The sequence below is a fragment of the Euprymna scolopes genome, chromosome 35 (assembly GCF_053919585.1).
Source record: "Euprymna scolopes isolate OS-2025 chromosome 35, ASM5391958v1, whole genome shotgun sequence".
NCBI lineage: Eukaryota > Metazoa > Mollusca > Cephalopoda > Sepiida > Sepiolidae > Euprymna > Euprymna scolopes.
In genome coordinates, this window is record NC_136516.1 from 32006006 (window position 1) to 32030027 (window position 24022).

A 24022-nucleotide genomic window follows, 5' to 3' on the forward strand; every position below is an offset into this window, starting at 1 on the left:
CAACTTGCTGAGCAGAGGCTCCAACGCCAGGACATAGAAAAGGGGCAACAGCAGACAACCCTGACAAACTGACTGAGAGATAACAAATAGTTTTGAGCGCTTTCCATTGCTTGCACGACAGCCCAGGGCTGTCGATACATCACGGAGATCCACTTGCAGAAGTCCGGTTTAAAACCGGCGGCCTCTAAGACAGATGCCCGGAAGTGATGGTCGACCCTATCGAAAGCTTTGGATTGATCTAAATTGATCGGTGTGGCTTCCGTGTCATCTTCTATCCCCCTTTAGGACCGTGCGGATCAGGTGCAAGTTGTTTTGAATCACTCTTCCCTTCATAGCATAGTTCTGCTCCAGTTCGATTAAGTCACCGATAACAACCTGCAGCCGATTCAACAAGATCTTGGCCAAAATCTTCAACTCTGTGTTTAGCAGAGTTATGGGCCTGTAGTCATCAAATTCTTCCCCGGCATGCCCGTCACCTTTCCTCAGCAATGTGATCACTCCTTTGGTGACTTGCACCAGGATGGATTCCTGAACAAACCAATGATTGAACACATCTGTCAGAAGAGGCAGAAACATGGGTGACAGCCTCAAATACAGTTCATATGATAGACCATCAAGTGCTGGTGATCTGTCACAGCTGACCCGCTTCAGCGCAGTAAAAACCTTCCGCTCAGTCACCCAGCCCTTGCCACTAACCACTCTAGCAGTCTCAAGATGGGGAGAGTCGGCCAAACAGCTGCTAACCTCAAGGACTGGAAGATCGGGCTGCTGCGGAAAACGCTCCTCGAAATGTTCTTGAAAACCCTCGCATATCTCCAGAGTCGATTCCAGGGTGTGTCCATCCGAATGTTTCACTTTGCCAATATACTTGTCCGAGCCACACCTAGAAACCTCACGATACATGTCCGCATCAGCACTGACTGCTTTGTTGTCTATCTTTCTAAGCCTAGCTCTAACTACTTGGCCTTCGTAATGCTCGCTAGTCTCGCCTAGAAGGTCCTGCTTAGCTAGTTCCTGACTAACCCTATCATCCTCCCCGGGCTAGTTTCTGTTCTAGCTGCTTCTTCATCTTAGCCTTATCTAGTGCAAGGCGCTGGGCATACTTGACGGAGAAGCTTCTGATCTTGGCTTTAAGACCTAACAACCACTTACTCCCGGTAACCGCCCCCACTAGTGCCTTTTTAATTAAGTCTATTAACTGATCTCAGAAGTCTTGTATCTCCAAAAGGGAGGTGTTTAACTTCCAGTACCCCACTAACTTATGCCTATTTCACAGCTTCAGCCAGGCCATAGCTAGTTTATGGTCCATCTGGCCTAGCCAAGTGAACATGGAACAGGATAGGAAGTCTACTTCACCTCTCCTAACTAACATCCAGAGGTTCGACTCAAAACCTATCGACTAGACCACATCTAGCCATCAGATCAGCCAGGCTGAACTCGCACCTCTCTGACCCTCTAGCTTCGCCTCCTACCTTATCTCCCTCGGGGTCTAAGATGACATTCCAATCCCCCATTAACACTACCTACTTCCGACAATCTACAAACACGTCGAGCTGACTGAAGAATGAGACCCTCTTCTGAGCGGTGCTTGGCGCATAAACCGCGATCACCCAAAACACAGAATTTTTTACGGCAACATCGGCCACGACCAGCCTGCCCTCCGCATCCCGATGAACGTCGATCATCGCAGACAGGGTACGTTTAAGAGACTCCTTTCCCCCGCGGGCTGTCATATGCTGAGAAAACCTTAAAATCTTGGGCCAACATCTGACAGTCCACAGAACAAACGAAATGCGTCTCCTGAATCACAGCCACATCCACTACCAGGGACAAGAGGTCGTGCCGGAGGCGAGCTGCCCGGCCTGATGATCTCAAGCCCCTCGCATTCATACTAGCCAAATTCAAAGCCATGGTACCTACCTTAAGGTGTGTCACACTCGGCTCCAAAATCAGCCAGGGAAAGGACGCCAACCTTGTATGCAATGCTCAAGGTGGTCAGGTTTTTTATGTCCTGACCTTCTCTCACAATGCCGCCGACGTCCAAAGGGAAAGTCAATTTAAGGACCCTATAAAGTGACAGATGAACCAACACTGGGATACTTCTCTTACATCGTTTTGAGAGTTTGTCAAGGGAAGGGTAATTTTTGTTACTAACCACCATATTAAAAACCGATCTTGTGTCTAACTCTGCCCTTGTGAGGAGGAAAAAAAAAACAACAGGCAAATAAATCCAATTAATTTCAATTGAAAAAAATGTTGAAAAAATGCAAAAGTTGTTTTTTTTTTTCATTTATAATCACCATCAAAATGTTTTTTTGGTTTGGAGCAAATGTCTTTCCTGATACTACACTTTTCTGTCCTCAGTGAAGGAAAAATTTTTCTAAGCTGTGCCAATTTCAATTTTTGTCCCACAGCCCCCCCCTCATTTTTTCTTTTTTTTTTTTTGAAGGAAGCTGGATTTTCCCCATATTAAAGAGAAAACTTGTGTCTAATTCTGCCCTCATAGGAAAGCAAGTAAACAGGTCCCATCGAAGCACTTAAAATCAATAATACAACCATTGTGTTTGAAATACTGCATATATAGCAGAAAACAAAGACCCAAGCACATCTATTTGTATTTCTAATTTGCATAACAATTTTTTAAACAGTTCATAATAAATGTTTGATGTTAATCATTTGTAATTTTATTGTTCTTTTTTCTTTGTATATGTGCTCCCCTTGAAGGGAGTACAACATAACATTCGTTCTGGTGCCTACGTCTGGTAATATGTTACAGAACGGAAATTGGGTATCAAGACATTCGTTTACATTACATTTAAATTTCAGTATGTGAGTAGAGAATTTTCTCCGACTGAGGGAGCTGGAAGGGAATTCCAGTAGCAAACAGTACAAGGGAAGAAACTATCATTCATTATCATATTCTGTTTATCGTCTATTTCACATGCTGACATGTGTTCGATGGCTTTAAGAAACTGGCTTTGAAACTAACTTATCTCTGACCAAGTTTTTATTTATCCCTCTTTCACTCAAATCTATACTCTCCCCCCCCATATGAACTGAACCTGCTAAGTCAACTATTCTACATCCACTAAATCAATAACTCTCAGCCATTCTTTCAATGTGGCCATACCATCAAAGTCTCCTGTTCTATACACATCTCTCTATACTTAATCTTCCTTTGAGATCATCAGATCCGTTTGAATTTCCTTTCTTTCTCTGAGGTCATTAGATTTTATGTGTTTATTCAAGATTCACATTACTCATCCATCGCATCGTTTTCATTTCCCTTCATGCAACACGTATCCTTATGAGCAGACACTTCTCAGATATGCGGATAGGTATCTTCCGCGCGCGCACACACACACGTTATTGCCTTGTTGTGGTTTCTGATTTATCTGACAGGTGGCGTCTACTTCTGTTGCAATATTTTTTGCTTCATAATGGGGGTATGGGCCCTCACAGTTGGGAGATTCTATTTATAAATGATGCTGCTAGAAACTGACGAATCAAATTAATTCATATTCTGCTACCAACCAATCAGAAGCCAGAAAAATTAAACTTTTTTTTTTAGCAACTTTGCATATGTTTTCTTCATGCAAACACGGGAAGAATCTTTTGCTCTTTGGCTACAAAATTATAAAGTCAGGAACCTGTACAAAACAACAAGTCATCTCCAGGACTTGTATAGAACAACTAACCATCGTAAACTGTTCTGAAACTAAACATCGCTTCCAACTCAAGAACTTCCTGTTGCATACTTTCTTTATCTACTTCCGTTCTCTGCCTGTCTCTACCTTTTTTTTTTTTTTTACATGGGGGTCACCACTTATCAAGGCCCAGGAGCCATTCAGGGATAAGGGTTATTGCGTGTACAGTAATCAATGGGATAGTATCGTAGTAATAGTTAGTATTGGGGATTTGATAAGGTGTCATTACTTAAGGGGACGGTTCATCAGGAATTTGTTTGTGTTGGAGTTGAAGACATCCAAGTTGAATTCGGGAAAACAGGCAACGGCAGAGAGTTCCACAGCCGTGCAGTTCTAAGAAAGAAGCTTTGTTAATGGAATCTACCTTTTGATTTAGGCACGGATAAAGAGTGGGAAAATTTATCGACAGTGGTTTCAGCTAGTTGGGTGTTTTTCGTGAAAGATTGGCGAGGGGAGGGGGACCAGAGAATGGAGCTCAGACGAGCACTTGCCATGTTAATAACGATAAAACAGAGACAGGCTCGCAACGTCTCTTCTGTGGGAGAGAGGTTGCAGGGAAGAGAAAAGGGCATCCCCCACTAAGCCACGAAGTCTATTTTGTACTCTGTCAAGGCAGGATAGACTGTTTTTAGCAGCTCCTGCCCAGATGTGGCAGCAGTACTCCATCCTTGGATGTACTTGGCTTTTATATAGATAAAGAATTGCATCAGTAGTGTGATATCTTCTGGAGCGGTAGAAGGATCCCACCATCTTTCCAGCGACCTTGGCAACAGATTTGATGTATGTGTTCCATTTCAGATCAGGAGTAAAGGTCAAACCCAGAAGCTTATCAAAACATGGGCCCTCCCTTAGACGAGAGCCATCCATTTCAATCGATGCCAGATGGGGATCAGAGCGTTAATGATATAATGATAGGAGCTTGGTCTTAGATGCATTAAAGGTAACCAGCCACCTCTTCCCCCACTGAACCACGCGCTCAAGATCAGAGGAGAAGAATCAGAGAACATTGCCTTTGATGTGTTGCCATAGATAGTCGTGTCATCAGCATAGATGTCAACGAATGATTTAAGTATGCATTTTGGGAGATCATTGATGTAGATCAAGAAGAGAGTTGGGCCCAGGTTGGACCCCTGAGGAACTCCAGCATTAATACTGTGGGCCTCTGATTTCTGCCCATCAACCACTACTCTTATGAGCCTATCAGAAATGATTTAATGATAGAGAAAACATTTCCAGTTATACCGTAGCTGGAAATCTTGTGAAGTAGGCCTTTATGCCATACCTTATCGAAGACCTTTGATATGTCAAGAGCAATTTCCCTAGAAATGAAGCCTTTGTTGAGAGATTCGCTAATGCTATGTGATATAACTGTTAGCACGTCAGCTGTAGATCTAGCAGAACGGACGCCATATTGTGTGTCACTAAGGTTATTTCTGCTGAGGTAGTTGACTACTTCTCTATTTAATATGGATTCCAGCAACTTACTCATGACACACAGGAGACTTATTGGTTTGTATTGAGAGGGTTGGTTGGGTGTTTTACGGCATATCAACCCTTTTCGGGTTATTTAATGCCGAATCCAAAGATTTTGAAGAAAAACAGGTACTACCACTCCGGGTCAGAGTGGATCTGGGAGCAATGGTAATTAAAGGGTGACTCCACACTCCCCAAAGCCCACAAGCTGGGGCTTCACCACTGGATATAGTTTAAGGTCATATCCAGGACCCCCATTGAGGGACGTTTACCCTCTGCAAGGGGGCAGTCGGCGTATTCTAATGCCCCATCGACAGGGCCAGTATTGAGAGGGAGATGACTTATCACCTAAATTCTTAAATACAGGGCATACTGATGAGGTTTTCCAGGGTGTTGGAAAACACTTCTCCTTAAGGCAACGCTTAAACAGTTTGGTAAGTATGGGGGCAAGTTCTGGTTGTAGCTTTTTAAATACTATAATTGGAATACCGTCAGGCCCAGTTGCTTTGCTGGAATCAAGGTTCTTGATTAGCTTGGCGACCTCACGCACAGATATTTGTATGTTACCTAGCATGTTGTAGGAGGAAATACAGGGAGTTGATGGCCTTCGTCGCATCGGGTAGAATTTGCTGCAAAGTTCTTGGCAAATAGTTTGGCCTTGTCGGATGCTGACGAGATGACCTCTGGACCATTGATAATGGTTGGGATAGAACGCACGCTTCTGTTCAGGATCCTATTTGCTATAACTGGTGGGAACCAAGCAGCTGCTCAGCTACTTTGGATTTAACGGATTGAGCATATAGCTCTCTTGCATTTTTTATTACTCTTTTACAGTGGTTGCTTGCGGTCCTGAAAGCAGCTTTAGTCTCAGTGCATCTATTATGTTGGTAGCTATGGAAAAAGTGATTTCTATGTGCTATAGCAGCAGCACATTCAGGGGAGAACCATGGCTGGCTGTTAGGTTTTTGTTGGAATTTTTTTTGATGGTATGAATTGGTCTATGCCACCAAGTAACCATTCGGTCAGGTCTGATACTTTAGAGGACACATCCTTTTTTAAACATGGAATGGAGAGGTAGATCAGATATGAATGTACGGAAGGTATCCCAGTCAGCCATAGAGTATTGGTACACAGTACGGTGAAGAGGTACATCTGTAGACTTATTATATTTCATTTTTATCTTAACTGATACAACAGAGTGGTCGGAGGATCCCAGAGGAGATAGAATGGCACATGAGCATAGCTCTGGGGAAGTGGAGAGAAAAAGGTCTAGAAGTCTTGCGTACTGACCGGTAGTATCGGGCACATGGGTGGGCTCACGAACAAACTAAGTGAGGTCATATGCAATGGCAAAATCATGACAGAACCTCCCCTCATCGTTCGTCTTATTTGAGTGGGTCAGCCATTCAACATTGTGGACGTTGAAGTCACCGCAAATGTGAATGTTAGCCGCGGGATGAGCAGACAGGATGTGTTCAATTTTCGCCGTTCATGTAGACAGACACTTCTCCATACGCCTCGACAGGTGCACGTTTGTTTTAAGGTAAGACAACCCAATGTATACACTAAATAACTTTTGTGAACACTAGACATGCATACACAATAAACATACATATACAACGGACATACCACAAGTTAAAAGACATGCTTATGCATGTACACAAAATACTCATGATTCTTACTTTGTTAAAGAAAACATCTTATTTGTATATATTGTAACTCAGCTTTAACATCATCCATTTTGATGGCTCTTCTTTAAATGTACCTCGGTACGTGGTTGCATTATTCTGAGGTCGGAGTCGTCTTGTTCCCTACAAATGGAGCTGTATATCAGTTCAAAATGCGTACGCCTAGAATACATTTTTACCCTACAAAATAGTTACCCCAATCCCTATATCCTCAACCCGACAGATTTCACTTTTATACATCACACGGCGTACACATACTAAAAAAAATGCAAAAATAAAAAAAAATAAATATTTATGCAAAAATAAAAATATTTATGCAAAAATAAAAATATTTATGCAAAAAAAAAAAAATATATTTATGCAAAAAATAAAATAAAAATATTTATGCAAAAAATAAAAATATTTATGCAAAAAATAAAAATATTTATGCAAAATATAAAAAATAAAAATATTTATGGAAAAAATACAAAATAAAAATATTTATGCAAAAATAAAAATAAATATTCATGCAAAAAATTTTTAAAAAAATATTTATGCAAAAAATAAAAATATTCATGCAAACATAAAAAAATAAAAATTTAAAAAGACACAGTACACGAAAAAAGATGCGTTCATATCTATAAAATCTGACCATGCTATAATGGTGCACTCATCAATACGGATGAGGACACAGCATCATCCAATCTTTGTAAAAGCATCAGAGTGAAGTTTTCAATTATCATTTTAAAGATATTTTATTAACTTTATACGTTTTGCATAATTGTCTCCGAAAAACATTTTTATTTTTCCTGTTTAATATCACAATTTGCTAAATTGCAATCTAAACATTCAACAAAGCTTAAAAACAAATTACAAAAAAAAAAAAAAAAATAGAAAAATTAAAAATCTTCATTAAGTTTTCCTAAACAATATTTATTAAATTGAGTTTCTCATTTATCAAATCCATTTCCTCTTTTAATGTTTTTGCTAAAAAGCAACTTCCTCAGTTCTTTTTCTTGGCAGCAAAAGACATTCTTAAAGAAATAAAAAAAAAAACAAGGATGAATAAGAAATATTTCTGGAAAAGACACCTGTAAAACAAAAATGCAAGGTTTTCGCTTATCTTTCTGCAGCGTCAGGAAAGTAAAGCTAGTCTACTCAAAGAGTAAATAATGGACTGATTAGTCGGGTAACTAGATAGAAAGGATTTGAAGTTCTAAGATCAGTTGCCGTTTCAATTAAGCAAGAAAAACACGCACCATAAGGTTTTGCTAGATAGACGTTATTTAGTTCTCTTCCACCGCGAGAACTGTGACACCAAGATTGGAAAGTGGGATTGAGAGGTCGACCGCTCTGATCTGCAAAAAAGTGCCTGGGCAGCCCCGTCGGCATACCCCAGTAATGGCGCCTCAGGCGATTAGCAATAAACTAACCCCATCTCAAAGAGAAAAGGCAAAGCCTGGGAGGGTGAACCTCCTAGAACAGCGTTACACTGCAATCACCGGTCATTACAGGAATGATCTAATCTCTTGATTTTAGGAGTCCAAGGAGGCTTTGGTTCTTATGCAATATAAAGATCGTGCTATCGTCAAAATCATTCAGGCAGTTTACACGTGTTAACAAAAATGCAAAGTTTTTGCTTATAGATGCATTTTTACTTTGTCTGTCTGTCACATTTACATTAGCATTTTTAGATAAATTGTAGTTTCGATTTAGCAAGGAAAACATGCAATGTAATGTTTTGTTAGGGGCTTTAACCAAGACCGTCTTAAAAGACAAGATGGCCGGTGAGCAAAAATAATTTAATCTGCTGACGTCATCACGGATAGTCCATACCGGTGACACCGGTAGTCACCGGTAGGCATTCGTAACGTCTTGGAGTCAGTGTAATATTTCTTTTTTTATTAAAATGCCTTCACGGTGCATCGTTCCAACTTGCTGAGGAAATTATCGTAAAGTACCAAAAAGTGACAGTATTTTCATTTCCGAAAGATAAAGAATTATAATGCAGTAAAAAAAAAAAAGATTTTACACCATCTCCATTCAGCAAAGTAAGTTTTAACGTGCTCCCCCCCCCCTGTATTTAACACGATGTAACTATATTTTAATTCAATATTATCATCCTAAATGTTCTACCATTCAAAATAAGAAGCTTCAAATAAATTGCTAATATTAAAAAAAAAAATTTTACAGCATACAAAACTAATGAAAATGCGAGACAACATCGACTCTTTAAAACACGATTTTTTTAAGCTGTTGACACACGTTTAAAAATCTAACAAAAATTAATTTTCCTGAAATTTTTCAATATTTAAAAATAAATTATGCCGGCTGATAAAATTTTTAAACTTTTTTTTAAAGCTAGAAAGATAAAATTTAAAAATACTTATTTTATATATATATATATATATATATATATATATATATATATATATATGAAACTAAACTAAAAAAAAAAAAAACGCGCGTTCACTCGTGGTCTTAAACAGTCTTGGCCTTCGGGACCAGATCAAAGTGTAGTATCTGTTCTCCAGATGCTGCAATGCTGCATTCTATTTCTTGTTCTCTTTCGGTGGAGGAGAAATCCTTCACGACTGAGACAATTTTTATTTTTGTACCTTTTCGCCACGTTAAAAAACGACCCTGGTGTCTAACTCTGTCCCGTGGGGAGGCATAGTAAATAAGTACAATTCATTTCATTAACGTAATTGGGTTTGTATTACTGTACACATAGATTCGAAAAAGTTGTCAAAAACAAATATATAACAAATAAATGTTATCAAAGGCAAGATAAGTTACTTTTCTACCAAATATTTTTCGTGTTTTTATTCAATGTAACATGTTTATTCAGCTCGAAAAACATAGTGCTTACCGATGTATTCGAAAATTCAAGATGGCGTCTGATTCTCTCTTTAACACGGTAAGTTTGGGATAAGGTGTTATAAATAAAAAACTATACAACATACTATTAAAAACCCGCCGAATATATGTCAACCTATGTCACGGTAACATATATTGAGCGAGTTTTTAACAGTATTTTATCCGGTTTTGTATTTATAACACCTTTTCCCAAACTTACCGTGTTAAAGAGAGAATCAGACGCCATCTGGAATTTTCGAATACATCGGTAAACACTGTTTTTCGAGCTGAATAAACATGTTACATTGAATAAAAACACGAAAAATATATCCAGTTTGGTAGAAAAGTAACTTATCTTGCCTTTGATAACATTTATTTGTTATATATTTGTTTTTTGACAACTTTTTCGAATCTATGTGTACAATAATACAAACCCACATATTTTAACAAACTGAAAATATGGATATAAAAAAATGATTTTGCATGTTATTTTTGTTATGTGGTGAAATAATCTTAAATAAGAAACATGATTTTTTCTTTAGGTTAATTTTTTTACTGTGCAATATTTCATGAATTTATTAAAAATATTGTTTTTGATTTTGAAAAAAATATTGTGGTTCATTTTGATTTAAAAATATTCATTTTGATTAAAAAATATTCATTTTGATTTAAAAAAAGTTTAATTTTAATATTTGTTTATTGTCTTAACTCATATTAAATGTTTTGCTTGTGTTCTGCTTCAAATATTCATAATCTTACATGCATAATTTTCATTTAATTATATTAAATAAACTTCAAGTTTATTTCAAATCAAATCGTGTTCCTTCACTTTTTTAAAATGTAATTTATAAGTAATTAAAGAACGCATTATTATCTTTAAAATCTATAATACAACGAAATATTCAATTGCTTATAATATACTTAAACAAATAACTTGTGTTTTTTTTTTTTATTATTTTTTATTATTAATATTAGATGAGTTTCAGTATAAATCGTGTTCTTTCTTTATTTCTTTATTTTAATCCAATTTTGAAGTTTTGTAACGCTGTCTGTAAAAATTACTGTTCATTATTGACAGTCTAAGAGTTCCACATATCTTGCTTGTTGGGACCTCGGCGATGACGTCATTTTTTCAGCTGGCCGGCCATCTTTATAACGAAGGCCACGCTTTAACCCACCACTTTTGTGTTCTCTATCAAAGAAAACCATGAAATACCTCATGAATGAGTTTTGCAAGATGAAGGGGGGGGGGCAAATATCTTCAAACAGCCTGATCTAGAGGCACCTGAATTATGGAGAGAAATTGCATGAAAATTATACCATGGAAGCGTAATGTGAATTTTAAAGACAGGCTTAGTTCTGATGACACCATAAGAATATTAAATCTGGAGAATATAGTGAGATGTGTTCAGAACAGAAGACTTTGTTGGTATGGTCACATTAAAAGAATAGATGAGAATTCTTGGGTTAGTAGATGTAGAACAGTCGAAGTAGCAGAGTCAGTTGGTTGGAGAAGGTCAAAGAAAACATGGGAGGAAGTGACAAAGATGAAGTTGAGATCAAGAGGGATAAATAAAGACCTGGCCAGAGATGTTACGTTTTGAAATCAATTTCTAGAATTCTCCCAACACAAACCAGCAAAAAGCTCAATCTGGTAGCACCAGGTTTAACTTAAGACAACCGCGAACCATGTCATGATGAACAATAAAAACAGTTAACGTGACCATAATAGATGCTCTCACGACACATGCAGTGTAAGGTCAAGCTAGATAAAGGCTTTAAACCCACACCTCTGTGCCATAGAGCGGCAACTTTGGTTGAAGTGAGTGTCCCGGATAATGGAGGTCTGAACAGAGCTGAAAGAGAGAAACAGACCAAATATCAAGGTCTCATGTATGATATGAAAAGAAACTGGAATCTTAGGGAGATATCAATCATACCAGTTATTATAGGTGTCACAGGGCTTATGAAGAAGAACCTGAAGTCCTACCTAACTAATATTCCTGGTGAACCAAGTGCAAAAGAGATCCAGACAATTGCACTTAAGAGAACAGCGAGGATACTAAAAAGAGCTCTCTGTTGGTTTCAATAAAAAGCAGGGCTGGTTTGGCTGCCTCATACCCACCATTACAATCTTCAAAGGAAGAAATTAAAATAATAAAAAAAAAAAATGTAGTTTGATTGTTTTATGGCATAGCATTCTTTTCAGGTTATTTAATGCTGAAGCTTGTAATTTTAGAAAAAATTTTTATGCTTCAAGTTCTTTATATCTTCAAATATTTATTAATGGTGTTTGGCTTGGTTTATAACAGAGCGCAGACGCACATGTGCAAATGCATGTAAAATGGCGTCACTGGTAAAGAAAAAGACTATAAAAAGGAGAAAGACAATGTTAAAAGACGATCACGTTAGAGATGTGGATCACATTCGAGAGCATGTTAGAGACGTGGTAACATCACAGCCAATAACAAGTCGCACGTGGCAGAAGAACAAAAAGAAATAAATGCTGTTGCTACAACCGGGGGGGGGGGAGTTCTTTCCTATTCTTTGTCTACTTTGTGACTGAGGCTACAACGTGTTTTGATGACGTTACAGGTTGTGTTGTAAATGGAAAATTCTTTTTGTTTTTGACTTTGCAGAACATGATTGAGTTTTACAAAGACAAAGAAAAAAAAATATAACGAAGGAACATGCATTGTAAGGTTGTGCGAGATAGGTTTTAAACCCGCAAGAATTGAAGCCTCCTTCATTAAACCTTTTGAACAACGCAAGAAAAGCACAAACTGCCTCATGATAAACAATGAAAACAGGTAAATAGGCCATTATAGATGTTCTCACGACAGATATTAAAGGAAATAACATTTCCCCTTTGATGATCGATCATATGTGGCATATTTCCTGCATTTTCATTTCTTATCGTAATTTCGATGAGGATGAGCAGCTTAGATATAAATAATGGGAAGATGCTCGTACGGAGAATTTCCTTTGATCTTCAGAGTCCAAACAATATTACCTCCACCCGAGGCGGGGCGGGTAAGAAGGGAGGGTGTCCAGCAACGCTGCAAATAAACGAATGCGCGGAAAGAAAAGAAAAAGATAAGTTGTTCAATATGAGAACCTATTAAATGAGTACAGCAGACAATTATTTCGGTTTTCTTAAGGGACCAATCATTAATAGGCAGGAAGAAGAAGAAAAAGATGAGGAAAAGTAAAAAAAAAAACAATATGAAAGGGAAGATAAAATTGTTTCTTATAAAATAATGATATTAATAATGTCTACAGGAAGTTGTATTATGCGTCTTGTTAGTTTTCAGCAGTTGTATAATGTTTTTAAATATCTTTAATATTTATATTTTTAATGTTTTAATATTTTTAATGTTTTTAATGTTTTAATTATTTTTAACACTTTTTAATATTTTAAATATTTTCAATGTTTTTAATATTTTTTTATGTTTTCAATATTTTTTTGTTTTTAATGATTTTAATGCCTTTAATATTTAACATTTTTTAATGCTTTTAAATTCTTAATGCTTTTTTCATGGTTTCAATATTTTTTTAATATTTAATATTTTAAATTATAGTCAGCAATTAATTTCTATTCACTGTAACTTTTGTGTTTTTTATGTTATGTTAATTTTTAGGATTTGTAGGGATGGGAGAGAAAAACAGATGAAGAGAGGGTAGAGATGGAGAGGTTGTATAAAAGAGAAATAGGTGTAAGAAATAGACAGGGAGTAGATAGAGAAAAGAAGGAAGTAGAAAGAAAGAGTATAGAGAGACAGAGAGAGACCGATTGAGGGGGGAAAGTAGAAGAAAGAGAGAGGGGGGAAAGTAGAAGAAAGAGAGAGGGGGGAAAGTAGAAGAAAGAGAGAGGGGGGAAAGTAGAAGAAAGAGAGAGGGGGGAAAGTAGAAGAAAGAGAGAGGGGGGAAAGTAGAAGAAAGAGAGAGGGGGGAAAGTAGAAGAAAGAGAGAGGGGGAAAGTAGAAGAAAGAGAGAGGGGGAAAGTAGAAGAAAGAGAGAGGGGGGAAAGTAGAAGAAATAGAGAAGGGGAAAGTAGAAGAAAGAGAGAGGGGGAAAGTAGAAGAAAGAGAGAGGGTGAAAGTAGAAGAAAGAGAGAGGGGGAAAGTAGAAGAAAGAGAGAGGGGGAAAGTAGAAGAAAGAGAGAGGGGGAAAGTAGTAGAAAGAGAGAGGGGGAAAGTAGAAGAAAGAGAGACAGGAGGAAAGTAGAAGAAAGAGAGACAGGAGGAAAGTAGAAGAAAGAGAGACAGGAGGAAAGTAGAAGAAAGAGAGACAGGAGGAAAGTAGAAGAAAGAGAGACAGGAGGAAAGTAGAAGAAAGAGAGACAGGGGGAAAGTAGAAGAAAGAGAGACAGGGGGAAAGTAGAAGAAAGAGAGAGGGGGAAGTAGAAGAAAGAGAGACAGGGGGGAAGTAGAAGAAAGAAAGAGGGGGAAGTAGAAGAAAGAGAGACAGGGGGAGTAGACAAAGACGCAGACAGGGGGGAGTAGACAAAGACGCAGACAGGGGGGAGTAGACAAAGACGCAGACAGGGGGGAGTAGACAAAGACGCAGACAGGGGGGAGTAGACAAAGACGCAGACAGGGGGGAGTAGACAAAGACGCAGACAGGGGGGAGTAGACAAAGACGCAGACAGGGGGGAGTAGACAAAGACGCAGACAGGGGGGAGTAGACAAAGACGCAGACAGGGGGGAGTAGACAAAGACGCAGACAGGGGGGAGTAGACAAAGACGCAGACAGGGGGGAGTAGACAAAGACGCAGACAGGGGGGAGTAGACAAAGACGCAGACAGGGGGGAGTAGACAAAGACGCAGACAGGGGGGAGTAGACAAAGACGCAGACAGGGGGGAGTAGACAAAGACGCAGACAGGGGGGAGTAGACAAAGACGCAGACAGGGGGGAGTAGACAAAGACGCAGACAGGGGGGAGTAGACAAAGACGCAGGAGTTGAGAAAAAGACAGAGGGAGTAGTGAAATAGAAAGGAAGATAAGAGGGTAGGAGAAAGGAGATAATCAGATAATTCTTTAGCATTAAGCGAATTCACGAAGGGTTGATTTGCCACAAAACAAATAAAAAGGATGGCCTTTTTTTTTCTTGTACAGAAGAAATTAAAACAAATGTCTTGTCGTTGGCCATTAAACAGATGGGAATCGATTTCAATCAGTTAGATATCAATTGGAAGATCTAACAGATTGCCTAAAGCAAAGATAATCAGATTAAAAAAAGGATGCAGTTTGTGTAAGACAATAATACAAAATGAGATGAAAATAAAAGAAAATGAAATCAGAAAAGTTTTTTCAATTTACAAAAAAAAATAAATAAATAAATAAAAAATGAACAAAAAAGAAAAATATTTTTGTCCATTTTTTACTTTTCTAAATAAAATAAAATTTTCAGAAAATTTGTTATCTGCTAAGTAAGAAGAAGAAATTAGTCTTTGCATAGACAAGTTCTGTAACGCAGTCCATGGCTCTGCCATTAAAGCAAATAAGGTCACATATTCAATGTTTTTTCTAAATTAATTAAATTATTTATCTACTAGTGGGTGTACCCGGCATTACCCGGGTGTGTCAAGGTGGTGTAGTAAGGAACCCCGAAAAAAAAAAAAGAAAAAAAGAAAAAAAAAAAAGTGGCAGTAGTAGAGGGAGGGTCAAAACAACAGTAGGCAGTTTGGGTGGAGAGAGATGTTAAATAAAAAGAAAGAAAAAAAAAAGTTGAAGTAGGCAGACAGGCTCGAACCCGTAACGCAAAGAAGAAAAAGGTTGAAATTAAGGCTAGTTAATCAAAAGGAAACGATGACTTGCGAAAATATCGGCAAAAAAAAGTGACCCCTTCTTATAGAAAATTGTCCAGTTGAAGGTTAAGGAATTAATGTTTTGGGCCAATTTTTCGTAAAAAAGATCAATGTTTAAAATGACACCAGTTTCATTATGTTCTGATGCCAGAACTTTTTTGCAAGATGCACACACATTTTGCCCTTTGTATATATACACTCGCCTGGGTGCCCGGCGTTGCCCAGGTGTTTGGAGATGTGTGTTGAGCAAAAAAACACAAAAGTGGTAGTAGGCAGGCAGGCTTGAACCAGTAACATGAAGGAGGAAAAGAATGTGAAAAAAAAAAAAAAAAAGTAATATCTTTGCTGTTGCATCCCTCGCCCAACTAGAAGTGGCAAAGGTTTAAATTACAGCTAGTCAATCGAAAAGAGGCGATGACTTTCAAAAATATTGATAAAAAAAGCGACCCCTCCCTGTTGAGGGTGAAGCAATTAATGTCTTTAGCCAATTTTTCGATATTTGTCGTCCGAAGGATCGAGCTTCAAAACAATACCAATCTCATAAAAAAAATCCGTCGCCTCTGTCAAAAGTTTTAGGCAGACATACATACATACATTTAAACAGACAAGTGAGATATATATAGATTATATAAAAAAGGCAGTTGTCTGTGTGTTTATATGTCCAACTAAAAGTAAAAAAATTACAAAAACACTCACAAGGTTGGTATATTCTTGATTGACGTTACTTTGGATAATTAAAAGCTAAAATTTAGAAATAATTATTCATTATTTTGAGGTGGGTGGGGAGTCAACTAGGCCAGGTTTTGTCGGAGTGGAAAGATAAGTTTTGCAGTAGAGATGAATGATTTTGATAAATAATTACTAATAGCATTTCAGCCCAGCGTTGCCCGAGTGTTTGGAGGTGTATGTTGAGCAAAAAAAAAAAGTGGTAGTAGGAAGGCAGGCTCAAGCCCGTACGGCAAAGAAGGAAAAGAACAGGAAAAAACCTGACGTCTTTGCTGTTACAACCACTGCTAAACCGGGAATGACGTAGGTTTAAATTAAGGCTGGACAAGAAAGGAGGATAATTTTCGAAAATATCAGCAAAAAATGCGACCCCTCCCTGTAGCAAAGTGCCCAGTTGAAGGTGAAGATATTAATGCTTTTAGGCAATTTTTTGATATTTGTCGTCTGAAAGGTTGAACTTCAAAACGATACTGATCTTGTAAAAATCCGTCACCTCTGTCGCAAGTTTTAGGCAGACTTACAAACATACATGCATACATTTATATATTGGTAACTAAAAATTTTCGACCCAAACCGATTAAAAGGCTTGCCCTATCTCTGAATACCCTTTATGTAAAATGTTTAGACCAGAAATTATCCGAGTAATTTGGTAGAGACTGCAGAATTCAAATTTTTTTTAACTTTGACCCTTATTATTACCCCTTAAGATTTATTGTTTTGGGCTCAAATCAAGTTATTAATGAGATCCATGTCCAAGGAACTTATATCTAAAATTTCAATTGTTTATACCCAAAATTGACAGAGGAGTTTGGTAGAGTTCTCAAAGGCCAAATCCTTTAACTTTGATCTCCTAACAGCCAAATTTCTGGACGAAAACGAATGACAAAGATTTTCCCAAATTTCAGTACCCTGTATATCAAATTTTGAGTCTGTAGACTTAAAATTGACAGAGTTATTGTGTAGGGAAATGTACACAGACACCTTCACTTTTATAGATATATAGATTATTGTCAATACATTAAAACTAGAGAGGAATGGGCTGGACAGTACGTATTAGTTCAGTATCTGTGTAGATGCCAGATACCTCCAGATTGCAAGGGTTCATTGCTTACATTCAGTATGCCACCATCAGTCTCAGAGAGTGGAGGATTTCGTTTGTTGTCATAAACACTTTTTTCAAGGTGAGTTTATGAAATGTAAAAATTGTCAGTGGTACCTATTTACTATGCCTCCCCACGGGACAGAGTTAGACACCAGGGTCGTTTTTTAACGTGGAGAAAAGGTACAAAAATAAAAATTGTCTCAGTCGTGAAGGATTTCTCCTCCACCGAAAGAGAACCAGAAATAGAAGTGCAGCATCTGAAGAACAGATGGTATTTATTTGCTCCCCCACCGAGCAAATTAGGCACAAGGCCAATTTTTAATGTGAGGAGTGAAGGGAGGGGGACCAGCTCCCGAGAGGTGGGAAATGGGAGCTGGTTAAAGGTCAGGCATGTGGAGTTGCCCCCACATCTGGTCTTTGCTAGCCATAGCTAGTCCTAGCTAGTCATAGCTTGCAGTATCTGCCGGAACAGATGGTATTTATTTGCTCCCCCACCGAGCAAATTAGGCACAAGGCCAATTTTTAATGTGAGGAGAGAAAGGAGGGGGAAGGGAAAAAAGGGGACCAGCTCCCGAGAGGTGGGAAATGGGAGCTGGTTAAAGGTCAGGCATGTGGGGTTGCCCCCACATCTGGTCTTTGCTAGTCACAGCTAGTCATAGCCAGTCATAGCCTGCAGCATCTGCCGGAACAGATGGTATTTATTTGCTCCCCCACCGAGCAAATTAGGCACAAGGCCAATTTTTAATGTGAGGAGTGAAGGGAGGGGGAAGGGAAAAAGGGGACCAGCTCCCGAGAGGTGGGAAATGGGAGCTGGTTAAAGGTCAGGCATGTGGGGTTGCCCCCACATCTGGTCTTTGCTAGTCATAGCTAGTCATAGCTTGCAGCATCTGCCAGAACAGATACTACACTTTGATCTTGGCCCGAAGGCCAAGGAACTTCATAACTTTTTCAGTTTGAAGGCAATCATAGTATCATTACTGTTTAAACTAAAATTAACAATAAATATTTTTAATCATCTACATTATAATTCAGGACATAAAGGGTTAAATGTTTATAAAACCGATGCAGTTGATGTCATCACAGTTAGGAGATGGGTTCATCGCTTTTAGAGTGGCAACAGAGATACAAGTGACAAAGTAGAAAAATAAATTCTGGAGCGCAAAAAGTTTGTTTTAATGGTACTACTTCAGTCTTCATAGTTTTTTAATTAAAAAATAGGCCTTACTTTCAGAACAACCTGCACAGCAATACATAGTTACTTAAAATCTTCTTTTTTTTTAATTGCATTTTCACTCCAAACAAGGCACTGTGCCACTTTGATGTAAGGGGCTATTACTGGGACATAACTTTAAGCTATGAGAGTTACTTCGTATTTGATTTTCATAGACCAAAATGGATGTGTTTTATACTTCCCTAAATACAACATGTGGTCACTTTTCATAACAAGTTAGGATATTTGGTGCATCTTAAATAGCAGGTGACTAATCCCTCCAACCGACAATATGTTTCGACTGGCAACACTGGGTATATACAGCTAGTAATATTGTAATTTGGGTGAATTAAGCCCAATTTTTTTTTTTTTTTCTTTTTTTTTTTTTTTCGAAAACTGTTCTTTAATAAAAGTTTAAAAGAAAAAAAAAACATGCAAATATATTTTAGCATTTTTAATTTACTTTTTATAAAGAAACTAGGCTGGACGTTGCCAAAGTGTTTGGGGCTGTGTGTTGAGAAAAAAAAAAGGTGGTAGTAGGCAGGCAGGCAGGCTCGAACCCGTACCACAGAAAATGAAAAGTATGTGAAAAAAGAAAAAAAAAAGAAAAAGTGACGTCTATTTTCTACTGTAATAACTTCTTCTCTAGAACAGCTAGGCTTTGGAATTCTCTTCCTGCTACCTGCTTCCCAAACTGTACTGATATGCAGAAGTTCAAAGGCAACATAAACCAACATCTTAATCTGTCTTAGGCATGGTCCAAAGTGGCAATGTGCCTTGTTTGGAGTGAAGGTGAGTAAAAATAAAACAAACAAAAAAATTAAAAAATAAATAAAAAATAAATTTAAAAAATTTTTAAATTAAAAAAAAAATTTTTTTTAATTAAAAAAAAAAAATTTTTTAAATTAAAAAATAAATAAATAAAATAAAAAAAATAAGTAAAAAAAAATGAATAAAAAAAAATGAAAAAAATAAATAAATAAAAAAAAACAAAAAAATAAAAGTACACCAGACTAGATGCTGAATGCCATTGTCTTATTAGACAGAAGTTAGCCATAATTTCTGAGCCAGCACCATAAATTATATATAGGTAACTATGTTATTATTAGGGCTAGGACAACAGCTTATTCTCTTTATTGTTTTGACTTGAGTGTGTATCCGTTAATATCTTATATGCTTTTATATAGAGTGATGTGGTTCTCGGTTGATTAATTGTGTCTAACTGTGTCGGATATATACTCGAGAATCAAAACAATGAAAAGAAAATGCAGTTGTCATAGCCCTAGTTATTATATTTGTATTTTACTAGCAGGACCTGTGGAAATTCCACAGGGGATCGATTCATATATAATATATTGATGTTGGCATTCTGTAGACATTCAGCGTATATGGAGACGCTCTGATATTATTGTAGCTTTTTTTGTTACAACTGCAAAAGTATTTATTCAAGCTAGCAGGAACACCCAGCGTAGCCAGGTCATAAAATATGCTTAATATGATATTTCAAGTGTTCTTTACTATGATAGGCGGGGGGGGGGGTTGTAGTTCTCTCCCACTGCAAGGACTGACACCAGAGTTGGAAAGTGAGATTGAGTAGTCAGTGTATTAATATATAGTTAATTCTTCTTTTTTTTTTTTTCCTCCAGACCAAGTGATTTTGAGCATAAAATTTCTCTTTCCTTCAGTGAGAAATAACATTTAAACAAAACAATTTTGTGCTTTAAAGCAGTTTTCATCTTTAATTTTAAATTAAAATAGGATTTTAAATAATTACACTATTTTTAAAACAAGTTTTCAAGGATATTTGCCTTAAAATCTACCTTTTTACAAAAAAAAATACCAGAGAAACAATATAGATGGCATGACATAGGAATTTCATTTTTTTTTTTTTTTTTTTAAATCAATACTAAAGCCGGTAACCATCTGCCAATTGCATCCTGACATGAACGCTGCATATACGAAGGAATTGTGTATGAGGAAGAAGCTGTGTGCCTTCTTATGTCCCACTCCCCTCCTGTCTTTCGTAAGAGGATGAGGTTTGAATGAGAAGGCAGAGGGGAAAATATAATTATATTATTTAATATGGAAAAAGATCATTAAGAAAAAAGGAAATTGCCACAAGCATTTTTATCATCATTAAAAGATGCAAAAGCAGCAACAGCCTACGAGGATGCTTCTTCTGCAATCTTTAAATATTTTAACAAAGTTTAGAGATGCAGATAATGATGAGAGCACTGGATAACGGTTATTAAAATTCGAGTTTACTTTTTCTTTTCTAAATTAATCTTTTGAAAGTAAAATGCAAAAAGAAAAATGGAGAGGAAAATTGGAGAGGAGGGGAATGAAAAAAAAAGGGGGAGATGACACGGGGATAAAAACGAGACACACAGCAGTAGGGATAAAAAAAAAAAGATGAAAGAAAAAGGGAGATAAAAAAAGAACATTACAAAACGAGCTTTAAAGAAAAAGGCAAAGCGGAGAGGTGAGGGGGGGGTCAAAGAAAAGGACAAACAACGCAGAGAGCGAGGGGGTCAAAGAAAAGGACACACGACATGAGGGGACAAAAGTGGAGAGACGACACGAGGGGGGAAACAAAATGTGTGGACACAATACGAGGGGGGGGACAAAATGTGTGGACACAATACGAGGGAGGGGGGGCGAACAAAATGTACAGACACAATACGAGGGAGGGGAACAAAATGTGTGGACACAATACGAGGGAGGGGGGGCGAACAAAATGTACAGACACAATACGAGGGAGGGGAACAAAATGTGTGGACACAATACGAGGGGGGGGGGGCAAAATGTGTGGGCACGACACGGAGAGCATGAAAAAGGGGGCTCGACACGGAGAGCATGAAAAAGGGGGCTCGACACGGAGAGCATGAAAAAGGGGGCTCGACACGGAGAGCATGAAAAAGGGGGCACGACACGGAGAGCATGAAAAAGGGGGCACGACACGGAGAGCACGAAAAAGGGGGCACGACACGGAGAGCACGAAAAAGGGGGCACGACACGGAGAGCACGAAAAAGGGGGGTCGACACGGAGAGCACGAAAAAGGGGGGTCGACACGGAGAGCATGAAAAAGGGGGCTCGACACGGAGAGCACGAAAAAGGGGGCACGACACGGAGAGCACGAAAAAGGGGGCACGACACGGAGAGCACGAAAAAGGGGGCTCGACACGGAGAGCACGAAAAAGGGGGCTCGACACGGAGAGCATGAAAAAGGGGGCTCGACACGGAGAGCACGAAAAAGGGGTCACGACACGGAGAGCACGAAAAAGGGGTCACGACACGGAGAGCACGAAAAAGGGGTCACGACACGGAGAGCATGAAAAAGGGGGCACGACACGGAGAGCATGAAAAAGGGAAGGCAAAACTTGGCGGGATATAAAATATTATCTATAATTCAGATGGTTTCCATGTGTTAAAAAACACAATGCCTCGCAAATTGAGATTGTTCAGAGTCCGATATTAATAAGTAGATGAAAATAAATCATGAAAAAAAGGTGAGAATGCTGACTTATCTGTTTTTTTTGAGGCAACATTTTTTTCCAAATTGTTTCAACAAATTTACAGGCATTTAAAAATCAAATGTAAACAAGTTCTTGTTGAACCATCACCATAAATAATCAAATTCTACACAATTAACTATTGCTACACCTTACATTCATGAACCCTTATCCTTGAGTGGCCTTCAGGCCTTTATAAGTGGCGACTCAAGTAAAAAAAAAAAAAAAAAAGAATGAAATAAAAATAATATAAAACGAAATGTAACATTTTCATGAAAGCTGCTCACCTAAAGTCCTAAATATGCGAAAGAGTTGATCAATTTCAGAGTCTCCTGGAAACAACGCCATTTTTGTGATCTGAAAAGAAAATGCAAAAAACATTTGATAGCATTATCAGAAAATATATTGCCCGTGGCAATTCATGTTCAACTGTGTTTTCTTTTTGAATCTATTAAGATCCTAAGACCATTCGTAGACATTTATGTTGACGACACTACCATCTATGGCAACACATCAAAGGCTGTAAATGACCAAATTCTCTCTGACTCTCTCTCCTCTGATCATGAGCATGTGGTACAATGGAGAAAGAGGTGGCTGGTTACTTTTAATTCATTTAAAACCAAGCTTCTAACTTTACATCATCAACGTTCAGCTCCCCATCTGGCATCAATTAAAATGAACCGCTCTCGTCTTGGGGAGACTCCATTTTTTTTTTTTTTTTTTTTTTTTTTTTTTTTTTACAAGCTTTGGGCTTGACCTTTACTTCTGATATGAAATGGAACACGTACATCAAATCTGTTGCCAAGGTCACTGGAGAAATGGCGGGATCCTTCTATCACTCTAGTAGATATCTCACTGCTGATGCAATTCTCTATCTATATAAAAGCCAGGTACATCCAAGGATGGAGAACTATTGTCACATCTGGGCAGGAACTACTAGAAAGATCTTATCCTGCCTTGACAGAGTTCAAATTAGACTTCGTAGCCTAGTGAGGGATGCCTTTTTCTCTTCTCTGCAACCTCTTTCCCACAGAAGAGACGTTGTGAGCCTGTCTCTGCTTTATCATTATTTTCATAGCAAATGCTCATTTGAGCTCCAATTTATGGTTCTCCCCCTTGTCAAACTTTCATGAAAAACACTCGTTTAGCTGAAACCACTGTCAATAATTTCCCCCACTCTCTATCTCTATCTATGCGTAAACCTAATCGTAGATTCCATGAACAAAGCTTCTTTCTTAGAACTCTCTTCTGTTTGCCTGCTTTCCAGCTGACTACAATTTGGTAGTTTTCCAAGTCCAACATAAACAAAATCTTGATGAACCGTCCCCTAAATTAATCCACACCACTAATGATTACTACATTATCCCATTGACTACTGTACACTCATTAACCCTTATCTCGAGTAGCCTTCAGACCTTGATAAGTGATTACTCCTATGGAAAAAAAAAATTTTTTAAACAAATTTATTCGATTACTGTAAATAACCAAAAGATACTAATTAAACAAAAATTGATATTGATCCAGTGTTGGATATTAACCGGGCAATGCCGAAAGGTGTGCTGGTCGATGATTTCATTCATTTAAGTAGTGTCCTGCCTGATACAGGCATTAACAGCTACGGCCTTTCATCCATTGAGGTATTCATGAATTCATTGTTGCTCGTCATTTTTTATGTTGCCCGGGTGCTTAGACTACCAACGTACGTTTCTCGCTGTCGTCCTCTGCTTTTTTTCTACCCACGATTTTTCCCGTTGTTGGAGAGTAGTTTGATGACGATCAGGTGGCACCTGTCTATCTTGGTAATCCCTCCAAGTGAGGTGTTCCGATTCAGAACCCTGTTTATGCTGTTTCTCGAATAAAGAGGTTGATGTATTGTCATAGCTTTCTTTGCAGTTGTACAGACAGTAGGTTGCAGTTTCTTTCTGTCTGAGCAGTGTTCATACTGAGTGATTGTC

At 38.0% G+C, this 24022-nt stretch overlaps 1 protein-coding gene across 1 annotated transcript in view; it reads right to left on the reverse strand.

The window, feature by feature from the left end:
* Positions 1 to 24022, reverse strand: part of LOC145259794 (cyclin-dependent kinase 2-like) — a 95451-nt gene that overhangs the window by 5683 nt on the left and 65746 nt on the right. Inside the window, exon 6 of the mRNA XM_080117559.1 lies at positions 22355 to 22424. Within this exon, the coding sequence (XP_079973685.1) occupies positions 22355 to 22424 (70 nt within the window). The remainder of the gene's footprint in view (positions 1 to 22354; positions 22425 to 24022) is intronic.